This window comes from Aotus nancymaae, unplaced genomic scaffold, assembly GCF_030222135.1.
Source record: "Aotus nancymaae isolate 86718 unplaced genomic scaffold, 86718_ANA_hifiasm-v0.15.2.pri h1tg000027l, whole genome shotgun sequence".
NCBI classification, from domain to species: domain Eukaryota; kingdom Metazoa; phylum Chordata; class Mammalia; order Primates; family Aotidae; genus Aotus; species Aotus nancymaae.
Genome location: NW_026988440.1, coordinates 1859445 through 1886142, shown reverse-complemented (window position 1 = coordinate 1886142; position 26698 = coordinate 1859445). Strand labels below are relative to the sequence as shown.

General features: G+C 46.2%; 2 protein-coding genes across 2 annotated transcripts in view; both read left to right on the top strand.

The window, feature by feature from the left end:
- Positions 1-1214: 1214 nt before the first annotated feature.
- Positions 1215-5166, top strand: LOC105704560 (mucin-21-like). Its single transcript, XM_064380559.1, has 4 exons — positions 1215-1275; positions 3191-3995; positions 4113-4332; positions 4972-5166. Exons 1-4 carry the CDS (start codon positions 1215-1217, stop codon positions 5164-5166), a joined length of 1281 nt encoding a protein of 426 aa, XP_064236629.1.
- Positions 5167-13254: 8088 nt separating this feature from the next.
- The window catches only part of MUC22 (mucin 22), a 56321-nt gene continuing 42877 nt past the window's right edge, over positions 13255-26698 (top strand). The window contains exons 1-3 of the mRNA XM_064380573.1: positions 13255-13434; positions 24748-24817; positions 26027-26098. Of these exons, the coding sequence (XP_064236643.1) occupies positions 13255-13434; positions 24748-24817; positions 26027-26098 (322 nt within the window). The remainder of the gene's footprint in view (positions 13435-24747; positions 24818-26026; positions 26099-26698) is intronic.

The window sequence follows — 26698 nt, the reverse complement described above, 5'->3', positions numbered from 1 at the left end:
CATCTCAGATCTCCCCAAACCCTCTGCTCATTTGGGACTCTTCACTCACGCTCATTTGACTGATATGTGACTATATGTGCTTTCTGCTGGCCATGTCCAAGTGTCCAGACCAAACTCAAGGCTCCTACGGGAACTGGACTGTTGATCCCCCCCATCAGACTTATGTCCTGATATGGCACTGTGCCTCTCCCTGTGGTGTGTACTCTCCTGAGAGATGCTGCCTTGGAACTGGTGTGAAGGCATATCAGAAGGATCTCAGGGTGGAAAGACTCCTATAGAGCCCTCTCAAGACAAAAACAAAACAGAGGGGAATTCCTATGGTTGAGGGTCAGAAGGAGGCCCTACTTTCCTTCACCTGCTATGGGTCTGACAGGGGGCATATTCAATACTCTCCCATGCCCTCAGTTCCCATGCCCCAGAGACTCCAAAAATGTTTTCATTATCTCTCTTCATTATGTTCCTTCAGTGTGCATTGTTGAGTGCCTACTGCATACTCAGCAACACTCCGTTTGTCTTCTGCTCATAATCCAGGAGCCCAGATTCCTAGTTACTGGTCTCTTTTGGGTCCCCTGTGATTGTCTGCTGCAGAGATGTGAGGTCCCACCTCCTCGGCTCACCTCATTAGGGCTTCTTTCATGTTAAAGCAGGCTCACAGGACTTCCCGACCAGAAAACAAATTCTTGAGCTAGAACAGGTTTCTAACCCGATCCTTGCTTCAAAGGGTGGGTCCTTTCCACTCTAAAACCTTGATCTCCTTATCCCATTCTACTTCCTGTTGCAACCCAGCCCAGCACCCTGCCTAGTGTGATCATGTCATTCTCTCTTCTCACCTTCCTCTTGACCCCTGCTGTATTCCTTCCCAGGCTTGGTATCATTCTGTCACCTGCCTGTAGTTGGCAGACTGTCAGGTCAACTGCCCCACCTCTCCCCAGGCCATATGAAGCTATAAAGGCCTCTGCATCCCTTTCACAAGAGAGAAAGAGGCAACTACATTGCCTGGAGGAAGCCTAAGGAGGCCAGGCACCCAGCTGCCCACCCCCAAGCCCAAGGTTCTTCCCAGGAAGACAAACGTGGGAGACCCACACTCCTGGAAGCATCAGCCTTTATCTTTTCACCTCGAAGTCTCCTTTCTCAAGAATCCTCTGCTCTTTGCGCTCTAAAGTCTTGGCACATCTAGGACCCAGGCATCTTGCTTTCCAGCCACAAGGAGACAGATGAAGATGCAGAAAGGAAATGTTCTCCTTGCACTTTGGCTACTATTGCTTTTAGAAGCCGGTGAGTGATTTTATTTAAAAGCGGGTGGTCTGAGAACTTTTGAGGAGTTGGGGGAGATGTGACCTTTATTGATACTAGCTCTGTTTCTCTTCCATAGAGTGAGGATCATCATTTAACTCTAATAACTTCAGCCTAACAATGTATTTCACGTGGGAGGCAATCAGACACAGTGGTTAAAATTGGGCTCTGGTCTCACATTGCCTACATCTGAACTACGGCTCCATCTATTAACTGTGTGCTTTGGGTCAGTTGCTTCTCTGTGCCTCAATTTCTGCATCTTTAAAATGGTAACAACCTGTGTGATATGGTTGGGGTTTTAAATATTAAGAACAAGAAGAGTTGGCTGCTTTAAAAATATCACTCTTCTGGTGGGGCGCGGTGGCTCACGCCTGTAATCCCAGCACTTTGGGAGGGTGAGGCAGGCAGATCATTGAGGTCAGAAGTTTAAGACCAGCCTGGCCAACATGGTGAAACCCTGTCTCTACTAAAAATGCAAAAATTAGCTGAGCCTATTGACTCGCCCCTGTAGTCCCAGCTACTCAGGAGGCTGAGGCAGGAGAATCGCTTGAACCCAGGAGGCGGAGGTTGCAGTGAGTTGAGGTAGTGCCAATGCACTCCAGCCTGGGTGACAGAGTGAGACTCTGTCTCAAAAAAATAATAATAATAAAATAAGTCCAGGTGCAGTGGCTCACGCCTATAATCCCAGCACTTTGGGAGGCCAAGGTGGGCAGATGTCTTGAGGTCAGGAGTTTGAGACTAGACTGGCCAACATGGTGAAACCCCGTCTCTACTACAAATGCAAAAATTAGCTCGGCATGTTGGCTCATGCCTGTAATCTCAGCTACTCAGGAAGCTGAGGCACTAGAATTGCTTGAACCCGGGAGGCAGATGTTGCAGTGAGCCAACATTGCTTCACTGTACTCCAGCCTGGGTGACAGCGAGACTCCGTCTCAAAAACAAAAATAAAATAAAATAAAATAAAAATAAAATATCACTCTTCTATATTCTACAAACTCAATTTCTCTTCTACCCCTACACCTAATTCCATGTCAGCCTCCCATGTACAGGCTGGGGAAGTTGAATATCTTCATCCTTCAGGGAAATAAAGGGCAAAAATTTGAAACAACCTTAACTCCAGCCGAGCCTCCAAGAAGTTAAAAACCTTCCCTCTACCTTTAGACCTTGGTGTACAGCCCTGAATCCTGGGAGCTCTTATGTATTTGAGCTACATATAACTTGTTCTTCTCCAGCCTTGGCCGTAGTGATCAAGGGCCTCTGGAGCTTTCATGCATTTAGTCACCTGGCTTCTTGCTGAAGAGCAGACGCCTGGGCCCCATCTCAAACTCTTATTCATTTAGTCTGGAGTGATTTGCTTACGAATCTTTTTACTTAAGGATATTTTCAACATGCTCCCTTAAGTAATTCTGATATAGGTGTTTTCTGAATATCATTCTGAGAAATATTTGCTAAGAAAGAAGCAATATTACTTAAGAATAAATTGATCAATATATGCTAGCTTCACCTAGTCCTATTATTCCTATAATTCTTTTACAATACTTTTTATCTGTGTTGGGTCTTGTATAGTAGAATATGGAATAAGCTTACCTACCAGTAAAACCAGGTGTTTTAGCTCGGTGTTGGGGGTGCGTGAGTGACTTAGCTTAGTCCCCACAAGTGCAGATCCAGTAGCCTGGGTTCAGTTTCCTGTTCCACTACTCACTAGCTGTGTACACTTGGGCCAGTGTCAACATTTTTCAGCCTCAATTTCTTCATTTCAGCTGGTGATACTAGTAGCACCTATGTTACAGTGCTGTGGTGAGCATTAAATAGAATTATTTATGCAATGAATTTAGCCAAGCAGTAAGCAGAAAGTATATATACACAATGTGTATTTGTCATTGCATGATTTCCTCAGCAATAAATTCCAGTGAGACTAGTACCTCTGCCAACACTGGATTCAGTGTGACCACCACTGGGGCCAGCACAGCCACCAACTCTGAGTCCAGTACAACCTCCAGTGGGGCCAGCACAGCCACCAACTCTGAGTCCAGTACGACCTCCAGTGGGGCCAGCACAGCCACCAACTCTGAGTCCAGTACGACCTCCAGTGGGGCCAGCACAGCCACCAACTCTGAGTCCAGTACGACCTCCAGTGGGGCCAGCACAGCCACCAACTCTGAGTCCAGTACGACCTCCAGTGGGGCCAGCACAGCCACCAACTCTGAGTCCAGTACGACCTCCAGTGGGGCCAGCACAGCCACCAACTCTGAGTCCAGTACGACCTCCAGTGGAACCAGCACAGCCACCAACTCTGAGTCCAGCACGACCTCCAGTGGAACCAGCACAGCCACCAACTCTGAGTCCAGCACGACCTCCAGTGGGGCCAGCACAGCCACCAACTCTGAGTCCAGTACGACCTCCAGTGGGGCCAGCACAGCCACCAACTCTGAGTCCAGCACGACCTCCAGTGGGAGCAGCACAGCCACCAACTCTGAGTCCAGCACGGCCTCCAGTGGGGCCAGCACAGCCACCAACTCTGAGTCCAGCACGACCTCCAGTGGGACCAGCACAGCCACCGACTCTGAGTCCAGTACAACCTCCAGTGGGGCCAGCACAGCCACCAACTCTGAGTCCAGCACGACCTCCAGTGGGGTCAGCACAGCCACCAACTCTGAGTCCAGCACGACCTCCAGTGGGGTCAGCACAGCCACCAACTCTGAGTCCAGTACAACCTCCAGTGGAACCAGCACAGCCACCAACTCTGAGTCCAGTACAACCTCCAGTGGAACCAGCACAGCCACCAACTCTGAGTCCAGCACACCCTCCAGTGGGGTCAGCACAGCCACCAACTCTGGGTCCAGTGTGACCTCTGGAGGCTCTGGAACATCAGCTCTGACTGAAACGCACACAACTTCTGATAGAGTTAGCACAGGCGCTACTACTGCAGTGAGTGAGGCGAAGCCTCCTGGGTCCCTGGTGCCGTGGGAAATCTTCCTCATCACCCTGGTCTCGGTTGTGGCGGCCGTCGGGCTCTTTGTTGGGCTTTTCTTCTGTGTGGTGAGTAGCTAATATGTAGGAAAATGCCTGGGGGAGGGAGCAACAGAAGCGCAAGGAAATGGGTGTGAATAGAAGGGGTCTCAGGTCCGGGGTGGGGTGGATGGGGAGGAGGGAGATCAGGGGAGAGTTACACAGAGAAATGGCAGGTCAGTGCAGAGGAAGCTGGTGACCTGCAGGAAAGGGGGCCACAGAAAGGACTGGAGGGGCCGGGCACGGTGGCTCACACCTGTAATCTCAGCAGTTTGGGAGGCCAAGACAGGCAGATCATGAGGTCAAGAGATCGAGACCATCCTGACCAACATGGTGAAACCCTGTCTCTACTAAAAATACAAAAATTAGCTGGGCGTGGTGGCATGCACCTGTAGTCCCAGCTACTCGAGAGGCTGAGGCAAAAGAATTGCTTGAACCTGGGAGGCAGAGGTTGAGGTGAGCTGAGATCACACCACTGCACTCCAGCCTGGCCCCTGGTGACGGAGGGAGACTCTCTCAAAAAAAAAAAAAAAAAAAGAAGAAGAAGAAGAAAGGACTGGAGGGAAAAGTAGTATGATTGCAAAGGGAAGAAGATTCCAGAAGGCGTCTGTGGTGAAGGCTTGGGAGGTAGGGGTGCGATTCTGAAATTATTGACTCTTCTTTTTCTAGAGAAACAGCCTGTCCCTGAGAAACATCTTTAACACAGCTGTATACCGCCCCCATGGCCTCAACCATGGCCTTGGCCCAGGTCCTGGAGGGAATCATGGAGCCCCCCACAGGACCAGGTGGAGCCCTAACTGGTTCTGGAGGAGACCAGTATCCTCAATTGCCGTGGAGATGAGCGAGAGGTACAACGGGCCCTGAGCAGCCCCCGAAGCGAGTGCAACATTCTTCAGGAAGGAAGAGACCTGGGGACCCAAGACCTGCTTTCCTTCATTCACCCCAGGAGAGCCCTCCCAGCTTTGTCGGGGATCCTGGCAATCTTGAGGGAGACATTCCTCACCTCTCTTGCCTTTAGCAGACACTGGAAAGAGGATACCATATCGCTCATTTAGAAATAAATACATCTAACACACATGACAAAGAGAAGCTGTGTGAGCCCCGGGGTGGGTGTCTCGAGTTCTGAGATGAACTCCTCAGTTATAGGAGAAAACCTCCATGCTGGAATCCATCTGGCATTCAGAATCTCCACAGTCAAATCCAGAGATCTTATTCTTACCTGTGTGTCTGCATTTTCTTTTTTGTGAGACATAGTCTCACTTTGTCACCCAGGTTGGAGTGCAGTGTCAGGATCTCAGTTCACTGCAACCTCCACCTCCTGGGTTAAAGCGATTCTCCTGCCTCTGCCTCCTGAGTAGCTGGGATTACAGGTGCCTGCCACTACGCCCGGCTAATTTTTGTATTTTTAGTAGAGACGGGGTTTCACCATCTTGGTCAGGCTGGTCTTGAACTCCTGACCGCGTGATCCACCCACCCTGGCCTCCCAAAGTGCTGGGATTACAGGCATGGGCCACCATGCCCAGCCTGTATGTCTGCATTTGCTAATCCTTTTTGCCCCGGGCAAGATCCCCGTATCTCTGAGACACCCCAGTTGGCAGGAGAATTGACTTGGGAGAGATGAGGAGGGAGGGTGGGTGCCAGGATGCCATGGGCTCATGGGAGAAGCCTGTGGAACACAGTGATTAGGCTGTGGTATGTGGAGAGCCCAGAGCAGGGTGAAGTGAGCGCAGCACAACTACCTGCTGTGTGAGTGTGTGTGTATGTGTGTGTATGTATGTGTGTGTGTATGTGTGTGTGCGTGTGTATGCGTGTGTACGTGTGTGTATGTGTGTATGTGTGTTTGTATGTGTGTGTATGTGTATGTGTATGTGTGTGTATGTGTGTATGTATGTATGTGTGTGTGTGTGTGTATATGTGTGTATGTGTGTGTGTGTGTCTGTGTATGTGCATGTGGGGGTGGCAGGGTGTATTCACTTGAAGTTGAGGTTCCCAGGGCATTTTCATGTACTCCGAGCATGACTACCCATCATGATGGAGGTGCTGGTGATACTCGTCTCTCTCAGAGTGCTCCCTTGGGGAGAAGAGAGACAGTGCTCCCTGGTTTCCCAAGGGAAACACTTTGTGGCCTGTTAAGGCCAGATATTCTAGGGGTCTCTTGGCAAAGACCCTGAGAGTCTCAAATCCGCTCCCAGAAGAGCTGCATATATCCCTTTCAGAAGTCCAGGTCTTGGAAGACAGAGAGGAGCTGGGACAGGGCCCTCAGCAGAGAATTAGCATCTGTTGGTGGGTTCACCCCAACTCACAGCAGTAGAAACTGCTGCATCTTCCACCACTTATTGGGTTTCTCAATGTCAGCAAACCAAAGGGTTGGATCTTACCAATGCGGCTATAGGAAAACAGCCTGCTGCATGGCAACAGTGACACCATCTTGAAGTGAAACCACCATGATAGCCATTTTTTTTTAGATGGAGTCTTGGAGTGGTGCAATCATAGCTCATTGCAACCTTCAACTCCTGGGCTCAGGCAATCCTCCTGCCTCAGCCTCCTGAGATGGACATGTGCCACCATGCCTGGATAATTTTAAAAATGTTTTGTAGAGACAGGGCCTCACTTCGTTGCACAAGCAGATCTTGAACTCTTGGCCTCAAGTGATCCTCCTGCCTTGGCCTCCCAAATTGCTGAGATTACAGGTGTGAGCCACTGTACCTGGCCAGATGACCAATGTTTGACTCCTGCATACCAAGGTGTTCTGCATCAAGGCCTTAAAACAATGCCTGTAGCAGAATTAACCTCTCACAAAGATGCTAATCTAACCTCCCCAGCAGTCATGGGTTTCGGCAGGAAAGTCTGTGATGTGACCAGTTGCAGATGTTTTACCATAAAAGCTTACTCTCGAAGGGATATTTTTTGAGAGGGAGTGCGGGAATTCATCATCTTATAGCCACCTCAGACATCACTTCTGCTTGGAAGTCTCCATTAAATATTTCTCCATGAGAAACTGGATTTGTCAGTCTCTTTCTTCGGTCTCTTTTGCCCTCAGCCTGCAGGGGTAGGTTTGTGTAGACCTGCTCATGGTGGAACATTTGGTGATCCAGCCGGGAGCTGAGAGAACCAGGAATGGGTAAGGAGAATGAAGTGTCTGTAAGGAAATCCCAGGGTGGCAGCCATGTCTGTGTAGGGTTGGATGGCACAGGGGTTTGATACCTGTGCACCTCTGTGTGAGCACAGGGAAAATGCCAGGTGTTGCCGGGCGCGGTGGCTCACGCCTGTAATCCCAGCACTTTGGAAAGCCAAGGCAGGTGGATCACGAGGTCAAGAGATCAAGACCATCCTGGTCAACATGGTGAAACCCCGTCTCTACTAAAAAATACAAAAATTAGCTGGGCACGGTGGCGCATGCCTGTAGTCCCAGCTACTCGGGAGGCTGAGGCAGGAGAATTGCCTGAACCCAGGAGGCGGAGATTACGGTGAGCCGAGATCGCGCCATTGCACTCCAGCCTGGGTAACGAGAGCGAAACTCCATCTCAAAAAAAAAAAGAAAAAAAGAAAAAAAAAGAAAATGCCAGGTGGCCTAGAGCAGTTATTCACTGGAAGCTGCTAGTGCACTGGGGTAAGGAAGGGCGGCCCATAGCCGCTGCCATGGGTTGGCTGTATCTTTTGGCAATGAAGGTCCAGCCAGCAGCAGAAGCCAAAATTAAATGTCTAGAGAAGGAATTGCAACTAGAAAAGGACATGTAGACATGTACCTCTCCAGGTCTCTCCTCGCATCCAACTTAGCAAACAACATGGAACACAAAGAGACAAAAATTGAAGCGTTAGGATGTAGATTTGTCCACCTAGGGAGAAAGACATGGACACGACCTAAAATCAGAGCTATCATAAGTAAGCACAATTGGGATATGAAAACTTGGAATCCCTGGGATTGTGAAGAAGAGGAAGACTGAGGACACAGAAGTCACAGGTGTGGAGGGATGGGGATTGTTGGCAAGCTCACTCCCTCACGCAAAGGAAAGCGCAACCTAATGACTGCAGCAAAACAGGAGTCAGCTGATATAGGAGACTCTCACTGTCAGGGAATCTACCGCTGCAGAACTCTGAGAGATTGCAAAGACCTTTAAACAACTACCTAGGGAATCTCGAGCTGCTTGGACGGTCTGATTGTGGGACACAGGGGTTGATAATATTTCCTAAAACACGAGAAGCAGAAAAAATGGGTAACATCACCACCCTCGCAGCACTGCCCCAGCATCTTTGTTAAGGCAAGGCAGACACAAGGGAGTCAGAGCTTATGGACTGGATCATTCTAGCTATGGGGGAGGCTTGGCCTAATGTGGGAAACTTACCAGAAAGGACGACCTTTTGGCAGTCAAAAGAAGAGGCCCTGCGTCTCCTCTAAGAATTAGAAATGAGCCACGTCATCTATGGGTTTTTACAGGACTTAAAACAGTTTTTCCTGCGGGTATGGAAACTAAAATTGCTGCAGGGTGCACCAGGAGAATGGTACAGCCATTTGCTGACTTTATTGAGTCCTCCAAATGGGACAAGATGTATATGGTGTGGGAAGACTGGGCACTGTGGCTCACACCTGTAATCCCAATGATTTGGGAGACCGAGGCAGGCGGATCAGTTGAGGTCAGGAGTTCGAGACCAGCCTGGACAACATGATGAAACCCCATCTCTACTAAAACTACAAAAATCAACTGGGTGGTGTGTGCCTGTAAGCCCAGCTACTTGGGAGGCTGAGATAGGAGAACTGCTTGTACTCAGGAGGTGGAGGTTGCTGTCAGCTGAGAAACCACTGCATTCCAGTCTGGGCCACAGAGTGAGACTCCATCTCAAAAAAAAAAAGTGCCTGGCGCAATGGCTCACACCTGTAATCCCAGCACTTTGGGAGGATGAGGCTGGCGAATCACCTGAGATTGGGAGTTCAAGACCAGCCTGGCCAACATGGTGAAACCCCGTCTCTACTAAAAATACAAAAAATCAGCTGGATGTGGTAACGGGCACCTGTAATCCCAGCTACTCAGGAGGCTGAGGCGGGAGAATCTCTTGAACCTGGGAGGTAGAGGTTACAGTGAGCTGAGATCACATCATTGCACTTCAGCCTGGGCGACAAGAGCAAAACTTCATGTCAAAGAAAAGAGACAAAAAACAACAAAAAAGATGTATATGATGTGGGAGAAACCATCACAGATTTGGGAGCAACTGAGAAAGCCAGGAACAGGGTGTGCTTTGTAACCCAGCAAGGGCTGACAAAGGGGAAAATAAAGCTCCACAGGAAGATGTGGGGGAATAAGGGAAAGGGACCAGTTATTGTCAAGCAGAGGCGAACGTGGCATGACTTAATGGGAGCAGAAACATTCTGAGAAAAAAACATGTAAAAAATGCTAACATATGGAAAATATGAAAATGCTGTGTTAGTAGCCTTATGGAGGGAAGTACAGACTCAGGACCTGTTTTGCCCCTTCTTCTCTGCCCCTCCAGCAGAAGTGGAAGATGACTCATCCCCTCATTCTAATGCTCCAGCCTATTGGGTGTGGATTCCACCCTGGAACTCAAGATTAGGAGTGGGGCCATGGTCAACCCCATGTTGGAGGTGACCAGAGGCTCCATATTGAGCTCACCATTTACTGTTCCTCCAAAAAAAAAATGAGGAGAAGACTATTTCCTTAGTAAATACTAAGGCAGAATGTATTTTAATTCATGAGAATCCATAAGTCAAACCTGATCGATGGTCTGCCATCAGTGGTTATGGGGACAAACGATCTGGGTGAGAAGGTCTTTAATACATCTAGGTATTGGGAAAGCTCCCCCTGCCCCATATATGGTGTTTCTTTTCTGTATCCCAAAAAACATTTTAGGCATGGGTGTTCTGTTAGAAAAGACTTTGCAAACTTCAGTGGAAAAATTCAGATAGAAGGTGCATGTAGTGAAGACTGTTCTTGGGAGAGAGGCGAAATGGGAGCCCAAGCAACTTCCTGCCCCTACATGGGTTGTCAACATTAAACAGTTCACATTGTCCAGGGAGCGTGCTGAAATAAGTGCAGTTATTATCCTCCCAATAAGCGCAACAATTATCAGCCCAGCCCAAAGCCCATGGAAGGGTCTTGTCTTTGTTAGTTTTGTTATCTTGTTCGCGTTATGTCAACACTGAAGGTTTCACTGTCCTGCAGTAATGGCTTTTTGTTTTTTTAACTTTTATTTTAAGTTCAAGGGTTCAGGTGCAGCTATTTAGCCTAGTACCCATTAGTTATTTTTCCTGATCCTCTCCCTGCTCCCACCCTCCACCCTCTGACAGGCCCAGTGTGTGTTGCTCCCCTCTATGTGTCCATGTGTTCTCATCATTTAGCTCCCACTTACAAGTGAGAACGTGTGGTATTTGGTTTTCTGTTTCTACGTTAGTTTGCTAAGAATAATGGCTTCTACCTCCATCCATGGGCAATGTGTTTAAGTTCCTTATAGATGCTGGATATGAGACCTTTGTCAGATGCATAGTTTGCAAAAATTGTCTCCCATTCTGTAGGTTGTCTGTTCACTTTGTTAGTTATTTTTGCTGTGCAGAAGCTCTTTAGTTTAGTAAGATCCCATTTGTCAATTTTTGCTTTTGTTGCAATTGCTTTTGGAATCTTTGTCGTAAAATTGTTGCCCATGCCTATGTCCTGAATGGTATTGCCTAGGTTGTCTTCCAGGGTTTTATAGTTTTGGGTTTTACATTTAAGTCTTAAATCCATCGTGAATTAATTTTTGTGTAAGGTGTAAAGAAGGGATCAAGTTTCAATTGTTTGCATGTGGCTAGCCCATGATCCCAGCACCATTTATTGAACACGGAATTCTTTCTCCATTGCTTTTGTAAGGTTTGTTGAAGATCAGATAGTCATGGGTGTGTGCTCTTATTCCTGGGTTTTCTATTCTGTTCCACTGGCCTACGTGTCTGTTCTTGTACCAGTACTATGCTGTTCTGGTTTGCAGTAGTGTCTTACGGCACTGGGTGCTCATCTACGGAATGGAGATGGGCAATCAGTCCTCAGAAGATGCAAGGCCCAGGGCCCACAGTGAAGTTTTTAGGGGTTACGTGGTTGGGTAAGACTCCTTTCATACTGGGGGCAGTAACTGACAAAGCCCAACAATGTTAACTGCAGAAACTGTAAAAGAAATCCAAACATTTGTGGGTCTTTTGGGTTATTGGAGAGTATTCATCCCACATTTAGCCTAATTTTTGAGACCCCTATACAGACTAATTTTTTTTTGTTGTTTGTTTGAGATGGAGTTTCGCTCGTTACCCAGGCTGGAGTGCAATGGTGCAATCTTGGCTCACTGCAACCTCCGCCTCCTGGGTTCAGGCAATTCTCCTGCCTCAGCCTCCCGAGTAGCTGGGATTACAGGCACGCGCCACCATGCCCAGCTAATTTTTTGTATTTTTAGTAGAGACGGGGTTTCACCACGTTGACCAGGATGGTCTCGATCTCTTGACCTCGTGATCCACCCGTCTCGGCCTCCCAAAGTGCTGGAATTACAGGCGTGAGCCACCGTGCCCGGCCCTATACAGACTTATTAGAGAAAGGGCACATCGGGCCTGGATACACCACAGCAGGAAGCTTTGAACAGGCTGACGTGCTGGTGCAGCAGGCACAGGCCTTAGGCATCCTTCAGAGGGTATGGGTAGGACTTTGGATGTTACTGCTGCTCTTGAGGATATGAGTGGGACTCTATGGCAACCGCAGTCTAGGAAATCAGTCCCTTTAGGAAAGGAGCCGAAACCAGGTACTCTCCTGTTGAATAAGAAGCGCTATTAGTATAGAATGCTTTACAGCAGGTGGAACTGCTACCAAAGACCCTTCCTATGACTGTGAGAATAGGTCTACCAATCAAGGGATGGCTAGAAGGATTTTTAAACAACCCACCTCCGCTGTAGCCCCAACACCTATCTTGAACAAATGGCATGATTATTTGCAACAAGGAAGAGTTCTAGCAATGAGTCCCTTAAGTCCAGAATTACATGCTGCATTAGGCTCTGTTAATGTGAACACCAAAGGATACCATGTGAACCTCTCCAGTTCAAGCACTGGACACAGTAGGCATCCAGATGATGCTTGGTGTACAGAGGACTTCAGCAGGGGAAACCTCTGTCCTTGGACTGCTCTTGATACACGGCTACAAACTGATGCAATCAGGTTTGATACAGGTGGGCATCAGAGGAGCCAGCGGGATGAGTTGCAAGCAGTCTGGTTAATAGTCACACATGAGCCTGGCCCCTGGTTCATTGCACTCATAGCTGAGCTGTATTCAAAGGTCTAAAGATGTGACTGGCTCAACAGGAGCAAGAAAAGTGGATGATTATGCACAAACCCATATGGAATGTGAATATGTGGCAAGACATATGGGAAAAACTGCAACGCCTTGTGGCTGATTTAACTGTGTTTCACATGACTGCACACAAAAACCACTCAGTTCCAGGAAATATGGAAGCCAAAACCCTAAAAAAATTAGAAGCCTCATGCTAGCTCAGGCCTCTGAACTAGTGACCTGGGTACATAACAAAAAGTGGTCACAGAGGGGAGGGAAGGGGCTTCTAAAAAAAAAAGTGGTCACAGAAGTGCAAGAGTAGGCTGGGAGATGGTCAAGGGAGCGGGATTGTTCTTAAAATATAGTGACCTAGTCCAGGTGCAGGTGCAATTCCAGCACTTTGGGAGGCCGTGGGACGATTACTTGGGGCCAGGAGTTTGAGGCCAGCCTGGGCAACGTAGCGAGATCCCATCTCTGCAACAACAACAAAAAATATATAGTGCCCTCCCAACAGCTCTTACAAATCGTTTACCATGTTCTCTATTGTAGATCCTATCAAGCAGGACGTATTCAGATATTCAGAGGGCTGTCCACCATGAAACAGATTGGCAAGTGGATTATTTAAGCCCTGCCCCTATAAGTCAAGGAAATAAATATGTGTTAACCGGCATGGACATGACTACCGGACTGCTGCAAGATTCTTCTTACAAGCAAGCTAATGAAGCCAGTACTATTAAAGGCTTAGAGGCTCTCAGTACTGTGTATGGATATCCCTGGCACATCAACAGTGACCGAGGGAAACATTTTGCTGGATATGATGTGCAGGACTATGCCAGGAAACACGATACAGTATGGCACTTTTATCTCCCATAGAAGATTAACCTCCAAGCAGCAGGTTAATTAAAAGAAATACCAGTCTGTTGCAAGCACAAATTCAAACTTTAATTTGGGAAACCTACCTTGCACAGGTAGATGATTGTGTTATCTGCAGCCTTCATTTCTTTAAACTCAGCTGAAGCAGGATGCCTGCCCCATGTGACCAGCTAGGACAACCATCCCCCTAACCTACCACTGTTTCCAAGCGGTAATTGAGATGATTGCTTTGCTTGCTCCCAGACCTCATTGACAACCAGTGTATTTTGTACGTGAAGATGCCAGCAGATATACTAATGGGGAGGAAACACATGCTGGGGCTTGGAATGGCAAATACCCCCAGGCTGGATAGGCTATTTCCTGATAGAGAGTGGGGAATATAGGCCTTCGAGGTGGCTCACACCTGTAATCTCAGCACTTTGGGAGGCCGATGGGAGGCCGATGGATCACCTGATGTCAGGAGTTTGAGACCAACCCAACCAACATGGTGAAACTCTCTCTACTAAAACTACAAAAATTAGCCGGGCTTGGAGGCACATGCCTGTAGTCCCAGCTACTTAGAAGGCTGAGGCAGAAGAATTGCTTAAACCCAGGAGATGGAGGTTGCAGTGAGCCAAGATTGTGCCACTGCACTTCAGCCTGGGCAACAGAGTGAGACTCTGTCTCAAAAAAAAAAAAAAGAAAGAAAAAGAAAAAGGCAAAAAACAGAGAGAGAGATCATGGGGAATATGCTGATCAGTGAGAGTGGTCCTCATTGATTCTGTTGAACCCTGGACCCACACCCACCCACTGGAAATGGTCAGCAGAAGCATGTACACCCTGTGGCACAGTGGTGGGCTCTCTAACATGGTTTACTGTCAACTAGATTACTTTGACAACCACTGCCGACACTTCATCTGCTGGGCAGCATATGTGGTACACGACCCCTTTACAAAAACCAAGAGCTGCCTTGTTTCCTAACTGTCTAAATGAATTGACTAGCATTATTCTAACAGATGAAGATCTTCCCTTGCAAGTACCCACTACGTTTTTTTCTTTTCTTCCTTAGTTATAATCTGTCACTACTATCACCAGCTGTTGCCTGTGAAGCAAACTTTCTCCTACAATGGGCCCAAGACTATGCTCGTGGCTTACAGAAAAGCTACTCAGGAGGCTGAGGCAGGAGAATTGCCTGAACACAGGAGGCGGAGGTTGCAGTGAGCCAAGATCGCGCCATTGCACTCCAGCCTGGGTAACAAGAGTGGAACTCTGTCTCAAAAAAAAAAAAAAGAAAAGCACCTGTCAGGCATGGGCCTCACGATTCCCTCTAGGGCTTCTGGCCTGCTGTGGTGAGTATCTCCCTTTCAAGAACAGGATTGAATAAAATATTAGGAATAGACCACTGTTTCCCAAAATTAGATGATGGTATTGAATACAAGTTTGACTAGAAATAAAATATCCCAATGAGCCATTAATTATGTTTTTATTTATTTATTTTATTTTTTAATTTTTGAGACAAAGTCTCACTCTGTCACCTGGGCTAGAGTGCAGTGGTGCGATCTCGGCTCACTGAAACCTCTGCCTCCCGGGTTCAAGCCATCCTCCTGCCTCAGCCTCCTCAGTAACTGGGATGACAGGTGTGCCCCACCACGCCTGGCTAATTTTTTGTATTTTTTAATAGAGATGGAGTTTCACCATGTTGGCCAGGCTGGTCTTGAACTCCTGACCTCAGGTGATCCACCTGCCTTGGCCTCCCAAAGTGCTGGGATTACAGGCATGAGCCATGGTGCCCGGCCTAATGCTATCTTTTCTGAAAAGGAGCACGGGGAGAGTTTTTCTGTCAGTGAGACTAACTGAGTCACTCTTCAACTGGCAACACCCTAAATAAAGAACAAAACAACCTGCTACCCAAATGCAGGCTGGATTTATTTGGTTAATTCCATCTTTTGGCCATGTTAGTCAACCTGTTCCTCAGTGTTGGGAACAAATGAATCATTCTAAAGATACTCGGCCAAATTGCACAAGGGTTATGTGATGGATACAAAGAGATTGATGATTATATTCTATACTATAATATAATAAAATACTCATGGGGCATGTTACAGAACGGGCACTGTGTCCAGGAATCTATTGGTTGGCCCCAAATGGAACTTCCCTGATATATGGCACCAATTTATGGCCTTGGTGACCCCCTGCATTTTAGGAAGGTGTTCTTTGGGTTATACATGGGCACAGGCTGAACAGTTCACACACTTACAAAGCCTCTCAACCTCCCTCATTTGAAATCCCACTGGTCCTGATCTGTTTTTTATTGGTATGATTGTTTAGCCCCCATTTTTCTTCCTCCTCTGGTAAGATATTATCTGGCATATAGAAACTCTACAAAGCCTGTAATCCCTGCACTTTGGAAGGCCAAGGTGGGTGGATCAGTTGAGGCTGGGAGTTCGAGACCAGCCTGGCCAACATAGTGAAACCCCATCTTCACAAAAAATACAAAATTAGCCTGGTGTGGTGGCGTATGCCTATAATCCCAGTTACTTGGGAGGCTGAGGCAGGAGAATTGCTGGAACCTGAGAGGTGGAGATTGCAGTGAGCCAAGACTGTCCCACTGAACTCCCACCTGGGTGATAGAGACTCTGACTCAAAAAAAAAAAAGAAACTCTACAAAATAGGCAAAGAAAACTTTAAATGATAGCTGCAGGGGAATCTCTCTCTCTCTCTCTCTCTCTCTTTTTTTTTTTTTTTTTGAGAGAAGTCTCTCTCTGTCCCCCAGGCTGGAGTGCAATGGTATGATCTCAGCTCACTGCAACCTCTGCCACCTGTGTTCAAGCGATTCTCCTGCCTCAGCCTCCCGAGTAGCCGGGATTACAGGCACCTGACACCGCACCTGGCTAATTTTTGTAGTTTTAGTAGAGACGGGGTTTCACCATCTTGGCCAGGCTGGTCTTGAACCTCTGACTTCATGATCCACCTGCCTTGACCTCCCAAAGTGCTGGGATTATAGGCATGAACCACCGTGCTCAGCCTGGGAATCTCTCTATTAAACATTGAAGTCACTGTCATGGGAAAGTCTGTCCTCCAAAATTACGGGGCTTTAGACATACTACTCCCTGCTGTACAACAGGGGGCTTGTGCAATTGTAAAAACTGCTGTGTTTATATTCCTCATGAATCAGATAATATGGTTAAATTAATGACTAATATAGAAACCCACTTAACCTATCTCTCAGATCGAACCCCTGCTTTGAATAATTGGCTTCATAGCTGGCTTGGGTTCTGGGGCACCTGGTGGCAGAAGCTCCTTCTTGGTTTAGGTGCTGTACTCAGACATTCCTTACTGTCTTGTTTTAGCCTTTATTGCTGCTGTGACATCTGCCTCCAGTGGAGCCAACGCACTACTGCTAAAGCTATGCACTTTCAAGAGCCCCCTCTCTAGGCCCAGGGACTATCACAGAAGAGATGAGCTTGTGAAATTGTCAGGACCAGTTCTGAGAGGTGGAGTGTAGGAATAGAGCCAGGTGCATGACAACAGGGACGCCATTTTGAAGCAAAGCCACCATCATGAGCAACGGTCCACCCTTGCATAGCCTGAAGTGCTCTGAAGCAAAGTCTGTTTTCTTTTTCTTTCTTCCTTTTTTTTTTTTCAAGATGGAATCTCGCTCTGTCACCCAGGCTGGAGTGCAGTGGTGCAATCTCGGTTCACTGCAACCTCTGCCTCCCGGGTTCAAGCCATCCTCCTGCCTCAGCCTCTTGAGTAGCTGGGATTACAGGCACCACCACCATGCCTGGCTAAGTTCTGTATTTTCAGTAGAGATGGAATTTCACCATGTTGGTCAGGCTGATCTTGAACTCCTGACCTTGTGATCTGCCTTCCTTGGCTTCCCAAAGTGCTGGGATTACTGGTGTGAGCCACCGCGCCTGGCCTTCAGCAAAAAAGAATTTATGCCAACCACATAAATAACCCTTCACAAAGATGCTTATTTGACTTCCCCAGTGGTTATGGGTTTCGGCAAGAAAGTCTGAGATGTGACAAGTTGCATATGCTTTAACTTAAATGCTTGCTATAGAAGGGGTATTTTCTGGAGAGCGAGTGTGAGTATCCATTGTCTCGCAGCTGCCCAAGACGTGGCTTCTGTTCCTTAGTCCTTGTTAAATATTTCTTTCTGAGAAACTGGATTTGTCAGCTTCTTATTTTAGCCTCTGTTCCATGAAAGGGTCATATATGTAAAGTGGCTCCCAAACGCTGAAGGAGCCAAGAAACCAAAAACAAGGCAGACAAATCCAGTTTGTCAGTAAATGGTGATTTGCTGGGGAATTGACAGACAGAAGCGTAGTCTTGAGTGGCAGCAAGACAAGCAGATCTCCACATCTGTTACCCCTAGACCCAGGGCTGACCCCAGAAAGGGTGTACATTCCCTATAGAGACGATTAAAACCAACCCCTCAGAACAGGCAAGAATGCTATGTGGGTCGTAACCTATAATTTGTGCCATAGTATCAAGGTTGCTTTGATCTAAAGCTGAGTGTGGTGGCTGATGCCTATAATCCCAGTGCTTTGGGAGGGAGAGAATGGAGGATTTCTTGGGGACAGGAGTTTGAGACCAACCTGGGAAACAAAACAACACCCCATCTCTACAAAAAAGAAAAAAAAAAATAGCCGGGAGTGGTAGCATGTGCCTGTGGTCCCAGCTACTTGGGAGGCTGAGGCAGGAGGATCATTAGAGCCCAGGAATTAGAGGCTGCAGTGAGCTGAGATTGCACCACTGCACTCCAGCCTAGGTGACAGAGCAAGCCCCTGTCTCTAAAAACAAAACAAAACAAAACAACGAACAACAAAAAACAAAGGCAGGATTTACAGTGAGTACCTGTTCTTACACCAGGAACAGTAAATAAAGTAGGAACGAGGAGGCCCATGTGACTCATAGGACCTGATTAATCAGAAGTCAACATGGCAGATTAGCATCCAAGATGGAGTCACTTTGTCTCCGCAGCCTCTCAGCTCCCTCAGTCTTTGGGGGGAGGTGTGCACACACCTGCTCACTGAGGAACAGAGAGGCCATGCTGAGCCATATGCAGGCAATCATCATCATCTGCTCACTTAAAGGGATCCAGAAGGGGAAGACAAGTTGAACACCCTGAAAAGGTGCCTCCCACCGATGGGAACTGTGGAAAGCCTTATGTGAAAAACGTGAAAAGAAATACGATCAGGCAAGGGCGTCCAACTGGATCATTAAAAATAAATAAATAAAACATTATTTTCAAAATGTAATAGACAAATTGAAAGAGGCTGGCCACTTAGATAATTATGTTAGTAATCTGGAAGAGCAAGCGGGAAAAACAACTCAAACGGACACAAGTATTCAAGGTGAAAATCACCCTGCAAATATAACGCATTTGGAGGAGAGAGCCAGGAACGTGCGAGGAATCAGGCTCAAAACAGAGAGAAAGAGAAGAGATGGAAGAGAAGAATTAGAAGGAAAAAAAAAGAAGAGGTGGAATAGAGAAAAAGATTTGAGTTTGTAAATGAAAAGGTTTGTACAACTCTATAAATATACTAAAAACTATTGGTTTTGTTAACTATTACTATTTTTTAGACAGAGTCTCGCTCTGTCACCCAGGCTGAAGTGCAGTGGCATGATCTCGGCTCACTGTAACCTCTGCTTCTCAGGTTCAAGTGATTCTCCTGCTTCAGCCTCCTGAGTAGCTGAGATTACAGGCGCCTGCCACCATGCCTGGCTAATTTTTTTTGTATTTTTAGTAGAGATGGGGTTTCATCATGTTGGCCAGGCTGGTCTCAAACTCCTGCCCTCAGATGATCCACCCACCTCGGCCTCCCAAAGTGCTGGGATTACAGGTGTGAGCCACCTCACCCGGCCTAAAACCATTGGTTTATATACTTTTTATTTTATTTATTTTTAAATTTGACATGAAGTCTCACTCTATCACTGAGGCTGGAGTACAGTGGTGCCATCTCAGCTTGCTGCAACCTCTGCCTCTTAGGTTCAAGAGATTCTCCTCCTTCAGCTTCCCAAGTAGCTGGGATTACAGGTGAGTGCCACCACATCTGACTAATCTTTGTATTTTTAGTAGAGACAGGGTTTCACCGTGCTAACCAGGCTGGTGATCCACTGCCTTGGCCTCCCAAAGGGCTGGGATTACAGGCGTGAGCCACTGTGCCCAGCTAGGTTTATATACTTTAAACAGGTGAACTATATGGTATGTAAATTATAGCTCAAAAAAGCTCTTAAGTTATTACCAGGCACATCATGTAAATAAAAATTTTTATTTCCTGGCCACACGTTGTGGCTCACACCTGTGATCCCAGCATTTTGGGAGGTCGAGGCAGGCAGATTACTTGAGGTCAGGAGTTCGAAACCAGCCTTGCCAACATGGCAAACCCTGTCTCTACTAAAAATACAAAAATTAGCCAGGCATGGTGGTGCACCCCTGTAGTCCCAGCTACTTGGAAGGCTGAGGCAGGAGAATCACTTGAACCCGGGAGGCGGACGTTGCAGTGAGCTGAGATCGTGTCACTGCACTCCAGCCTGGGGGACAGAGTGAGACTGTCTCCAAAAAAAAAAATTATTTCCTAAGATAAACAAGAAATAACTTGAATGAATGGGCATTTTGAGCTGGAGGAAGGAGAAAAGGGGGAAATCCCTGGTGAGCAGTTTAGCTCGTGATTGATTCACATAGTTATGCTGTGAATATCTCATTACTCCCAGTAACTGGGGCGTGTGGGTAGAGCTTGGAAGCATCATTACCCAGCTTTCGTCATGGAATACAGGTGTATTACTCCTGTAATCTGACAAAGCCCCAGCCCACCAGGCACGTCTGACCCAAGCAAAAGTCCAGGAAGTGGACAGGGTTAAAGGGCTGCCCATCTAGACCTGTGCCTTTGCACCGTGGATTTAGCACAATGAATGATCTTCGCATCATATCTGTGCCCCACGTCTTGGACGTACAAAAAGACTTCCTGAAGAGTATTATGCAGGTGTGGGTTGTTTGATGGGAACCATCTTCCAGATCTTCAACTTCCATATATGCGTGTTGCCTAGAACTGATCTGTCTGAGAGCACCTCTGTGGTCAGGGCTGCACTTTTCTGACTCTTCTTTGACGATTGTCCAACATTTTCTCTGTAGCTCCCATGTTAGTATTACCATATTTCTGCAGGGTGCAGAACATTTTGGGGTGTCAAAGCCTTTACTTGACAAATAATCCCTTTAGCAAAGGGATACCTCAAAAATCTAAATACCTCTAATTTAGGGATCATATACCCAGAGTAGGACTTCTTGTTTTCTCCTGCCTCATGTAAATTCCTGTGAAGGACTATGCGGAGTGTAATGAATTGGTAATTTTGGCATGTGTTAAGATGTTCTTTACGCAGATACCCTGTAGAATTAAGTAACAGGAGTAATAAAAACTTTTTCTTTTTTTCTTTCCTTTTTTTTTTCACAATCTCTTCTCTTCCATCCACTCTTTAAAAAGGTGTCCCTCTCGAGGTATCTCATGACATTAGAGCAAGAGCAGAATCAGCAGAAAGAACAGAGGAGGCAGTGCCTTATTTAACCAAGGAGAAAAATCCCATGGCTGCCCACTCACCTTATCCGTCTGCTTGCCTATTTTAGAATATTCAAGATTTATAAACAACCTGCTAGGACATAGCAATGTGCTATGAAGCATACTTCCCTGAATTGTACACCATTTTCTGTAAGGGGAAAGAGCCTCCTCTTCACTGGTTTCTTGGTTTAGGTAACAATTGTGTATTTTGCATGATTTCAAGGAGAAAAGTGTTGTAAGTTGCAACTGATTAATGTTACATTTAAGATAAAAGCCACATAGAGAGGCCATATGGCATTGCAGCTAAGAGCACAGATTGTGGAACTTGAATTTCTGGTTTTTAATCCAATTTCAGTGCTTTGCACAAATTCCTTAACTTTTCTGATTCTCAGTTTCTATATTTGTAAACATGAGAGTGAAAATAGTACCCACGTCACAGAGTTATTGTGAAGCCCTTAGAATAGTCCTGCATTTCATAAGCACTTAACAAAATTTATTTTATAAGTTTTGTTATTTTTAAAATGTTAGGTAAGTTGGCCGGACAAGGTGTCTCATGCCTGTAATTCCAGCACTATGGGAGGCGAGGTGGGTGGGTCACCTGAGTCGGGAGTTTGAGACCAGCCTAGCCAACATGTGAAACTCCATCTCTACTAAAAATACAAAAACTAGCTGGCATGGTGGTGGGCACCTGTAGTCCCAGCTACATGGGAAGCTGAGGCAAGAGAATCACTTAAACCCTGGAGGCAGAGGTTGCAGTGAGCCAAGATCGCACCACTGCACTCCAGCCTGGTCAACAAAGCGGGACTCTGCCTCAAAAAAAAAAATAAATAAATAAAATGTTAGGTAAGTTAATGGTTCATATTTTCTCAAAAATATGGAAAAATGTCATAAGAAAAGCATTTTTATTTAACTTTCACCAAAAAGTTATTGGGGTGCTATAAATTGAACACTTAGAGTCTCATAAGGCATAGAAAAATGTTTTAAAGTTTATAAACTTTAAAACATATCTTTTGGTGCAGAGAAGTATGATCAGGTGATCAATAAAAGCTTTTCAAGGAAAAAAAATATTACAGACAGTATGACGTCCTGGAAAAGACGAAACTATGGAGACAGTAAGGAGTCAATGGCTGCCAGGGGTTACGAGGGTGGGGTGATGACTAGGTGCAGCACAGAGGATTCTTAGGGCGTGAAACTACTATATATGATACTGCAATGACGGATGCATGTCACTGTACATTTGTCAAAACCCATAGAATATGCAAGAGTAAACCCCGATGTAAATGAGGTGGGGAGGTTGTGCCTGCTCAGGGGCAGGAAGTCTGTGGGACCCGTGTGCTCACTTAATTTTGCTGTGAACCAAAAACTACTCTAAGAGATAAGGTTTATTAATTAGATATACTGTTATATATATAGCAGTAGAATATATTACTGGTGTTTGATGTTATATATGGAGAGAGACCAGTAGAATAATGTGAGGAAAGTAAAATGGAACTATAAGTTCATAGAGCAGGAGGAACCATTTAAAAACCTAGACTATTGAGGAAGAGTTTGCTTACATATTGTTAAAAAGGATAATGGAGGCTGGCCGCAGCGGCTCATGCCTGTAATCTCAGCACTTTGGGAGGCTGAGGCGGTTGGATCACCTGAGGTTGGGAGTTCAAGACAACCTGATCAATATGGAGAAACCCCATCTCTACTAAAAATACAAAATTAGCTGGGTGTAGTGGCGCATGCCTGTAACCCCAGCTTCTTGGGAGGCTGAGGCAGGATAATCACTTGAAACCAGGAGGCGGAGGTTTCAGCGAACCAAAATCGTGCCATTGCATTCCAGCCTGGGCAACAAAAGCAAAACTCTGTCATACAGACACACACAGAAAAAGAAGAAGAAGAATGGAGGCTGGGTGCAGTGGCTCACGTCTGTAATCCCAGCACTTTGGGAGGCTGAGGTGGGAGGATTGCCTGACCCCAAGACATCAAGACCAGCCTGGGCAACATAGTGAGACCCCATCATCTCTCAAAATAAAATAAAATAAATAGGATAATGATGAGTATCGAGATGCTGACAGTGTTTAGAGTCTACTGGAAACATTTTAAAGAGTAGTAAAACTGTTTTATTATTTCAATGCCTATATTTACAATATGGTAGAAATTACATTCTTTGCAATAATTAAATGAATGATAAAAATTTACATTAAACATAAACAGATGAGGGAAGACAGCTTTTCAAAATTGTTTTTGAGCATATACACGACAGAAAATTTGAAGATCGGCACTCAAGCACATAGGACATTTCTACGCAGATGATGGCTCCAGATATTTGAAGAAGCCTAAGCAGCCGTAGGACAGATCTCCAAATCCAGGGACGGTGGCCATCGTCAGAGGGTCAGTTTGTGGGAAAATGGGTCACAGACATAGACCATATTGGGCTGCATTTCACAGAAAATTTTGCTTCTTTTTGCTGCTTTCTGATAAACCATATGCTATGTGGAAGGTACCATTGAGACTCCTTGTGATGAAGAGAACTCTACTTGAATTGCGGATAAACTAAAATTAGAAGAGAAAGCAGACCCCTTGTCCAGCCAGTTTGAAGAAAATCTAAGCCAGGACAGGGTGGGGCTGAGAGAGATGGCAGCGAGAGTCTGAAACAGGCATTTCCTAAATAAAACTTTCAGCACAGGTCATTCAAGGGAGAATATCAGATCTATGCTATGTTTATAAATTGTGTACTCTATATAAATGCTGGGTCCCTGGAATTCCCTACACTGTGCGAAACTCATCTCTTACTCTCTAAAACAAACCCAAGTCCTGAGCCCTCAACCCCTGTGTGCTCTTTCCTTCATAGTCATCAGACCCCTCATGACTCAGACTTTCCAAGTAAGCATTTAAAAAATGATCTCAGACTAGTCAGCTCCACTTGAGCAACCTGCTCCTTACTCATTAATTTTCCCGACACGTCCCTTGTGATGACTTGTCCATCTGTTTTTCAAATTCCACGTGGCTGGGCCTCTGTAGCTTTGTGGTTTTATATTCTGCGTGCTTTCTAACAGTGACAGCTCCAGAATTTTTATGTCACATGAGGTTGAGGACAGGCAGTCTGGTTGGTGGAAGATATTCAGGGGCCAGACTCAAAGCCCTGTTTGTACATGACACCTTCTTTTTATAATGGCGAAGATCCCAGGCTCTGCAGCTGGACTCATAGTTTAATTCCTGACTTCATCACTTATTAACTTGTGAGTTTGGCCAAATTACTTGACTTCTCTATGATTTAGTTTCCTTATTTGTAAAATGAAGACAATGGTAGTGCTGTGTCTAGGGGTTGTTGGACGCCAATACAGAATCCCAGTGACCGGAAGGGATGAGAGGAAGCTCAGAAGAGACCAGCTTGAAAGGTCCAAGTCCCAGTCTTCATGTGATTAGAGTCCCAGAACTCACTCATCTTATAACTGAAAGTTTGTACCCTTGACTGTTGTTTTTAATCTTTACATTGAGGCTTAAAATATATGCAGTAAAATGTGCAGAGTGGACACATAAGTGTTTAAGTCATCGAATTTTATTTAATTATTTAATTTATTTGTTTTAAATAAATAAAAACAGGGTCTTGCTATGTTGCCCAGGCTGGTCTTGAACTCCTGGGCTCAAGCAATCCTTCCACCTCAGCCTCTCAAGGTGTTAGGATCACAGGCATGAGCCACCACACCCAGCCAACTGTTGAATCTTAACACATGCCTACCCTCACCTTCCCACTTTCCAGACCAAGATGTGCCGGATTCTCATCACCCCAGAAGCCCCCCCACCTCCTCCCCAGCAATGCCACCCTAGAGGTAGCCAGTATTTTGACTTCAATCATCATCAATTGATTTTTCTCTGTACTTGACTTTCATATAATTAGCACCACACAGAGACACTTTTAAAAGAAAATGAAATTTAATCACCAAGATTTGGCAAGCTTAAACCCATATCCCCATTCCCTACCCCAGCCCTCCCCCCCATTGGTGGAAAAGAGAGTCTGAAAACTAAGTTGGGTGAGTTATAGCAAGTCAAACTACATTTTTCCTTGCATATATGAGTTACACGGTAAATTTCAATTAACTGCTAGTTGTGAGCCTAGAAATAGAGACCCAGGTTAGTTAGAGTCCCTGACCTATTCTTAAGAGCCATTGCCAAAGATCGACTCAGGGAAATTAATAGTTCTCTGCCCCATCTTCTTCCCTACTCACTTCTGCTTGATACTAGAAGTGAGACTCACTCAGCGTCCACCTTCCCCACCCTTGGAGAGTTCATAGAAAGTGGAGTGTATCATTCACACAGCCACGTGCTGCTCTGCACTGGAAAGGAGCACTTGGGAGAAAACCGGGCATGTGTCCTGATTCTCTTCTCACCCTCCAAATCCCCAGCTTCCCCCGGATAGACTGCTATTGACCTTTATCATCCGTTTGCTTCCTTTTCTTCCTTTCTTCCTTTCTTCCTTCTTTCTTCTACAAAGGCCCCCTGCTTTGGAAATGAGGCATACCCAGGGAAAACAGGTTTCAGGTCAGCTCTGGTTCAAAGGGTGGGTCCCTTCCACTCCAACAAGTTTGATCCCCTCCTTCCGCCTCCCTCCCTGCCCCTTCTCATGTGTGCACCCTCTGGTCTTGCCGACTTGACTCTCTCCTCTGCCTTGATTCCTCTAGGGTACACCTCTCCAAACGGCCCTGCAGAAAGCACAGCACGGAGATGCCCCTCCCTGGGGAGGGAGGACCCAGAGCTCTGACCTCCCCTACTCAGTATCAGCTATAAATGCCACAGATATGCTTGTGAGGAAAAAAGAAGAAAAATAAGAAGCCAAACTGTGGAGCAATTTGGGGACTCCCCCCAACCATCCCACCTGCCTACAAGGCTTGCCCTGGCACTGGCTGGCCTTTGGGTCTTTTTGTGTAACTTTATTTTCTATCAAGGCCCAGGGGGTTTGCCCCTTGTCTCTCTGCCTCTTTGGCCTATCCTTCCTCTGGAACCCAGGCAACCAAATGACAACTTCTATGTGCATCATTTAGAGATGAGAAGAGGAAACATGTCTCCTGCCTTCTGGTTCCTGTGGCTGCTTCTCTTTGGACTTCTGGGACCCAGTAAGTGACTTACCAGTTAAGCAGGGAGAGCAGCAGGGAGAGCAGCATGGAGGCCACATAAGGCCTGAAGCAGAGATGGGGGTCCCCTGCCCAGGCATGACTCTTCTTCCAGAAACAAAGATGATTTTTTTGTTTTTGCCAATTTCTGCAAAAGCCAATACCGATCCCAATTCCATTGATCATGACTCTGACGCTACATTAGAAGCAAATCTGTATTAGTCTCCCCAGGCTGTGGCTGTGGGCACAAGTGGTGGGGCAGTGCTGGGGAGACGAAGGAGGTGAGACTTTTACTTTTCTTTGTATCTTGGCTAAAAGTTTTGTTTTTAACTGGAAAATTCTAGTTCCAATAGCATTCTTAATTCCAAGTTAAAACCAGGATCTCAGTCTAAAGTCATGTAAAAATCCTTCAATCCTTCTTTTTTTTTTTTTGCCATAGGTTATTAGGGTACAGGTGATATTTGGTTACACGAGTAAATTCTTTAGTGGTGATTTGTGAGATTTTGGTGCACCCATCACCTGAGCAGTTTGCACTGCACCCTATTTGTAGTCTTTTATCCCTCACCCCCCATCCTTCCTCCCTAGTGCCCAAAGTCCATTGTA

Excerpts from the sequence above, each read along its gene's own strand:
- LOC105704560 (XM_064380559.1), top strand. The coding sequence starts at position 1,215 with ATGAAGATGCAGAAAGGAAATGTTCTCCTTGCACTTTGGCTACTATTG. Across the intron at positions 3,996-4,112 it reads AGCACAGCCACCAACTCTGA|CACAGCCACCAACTCTGGGT; the intron begins GTCCAGTACAAC and ends CAGTGGGGTCAG. Across the intron at positions 4,333-4,971 it reads TTGGGCTTTTCTTCTGTGTG|AGAAACAGCCTGTCCCTGAG; the intron begins GTGAGTAGCTAA and ends TTCTTTTTCTAG.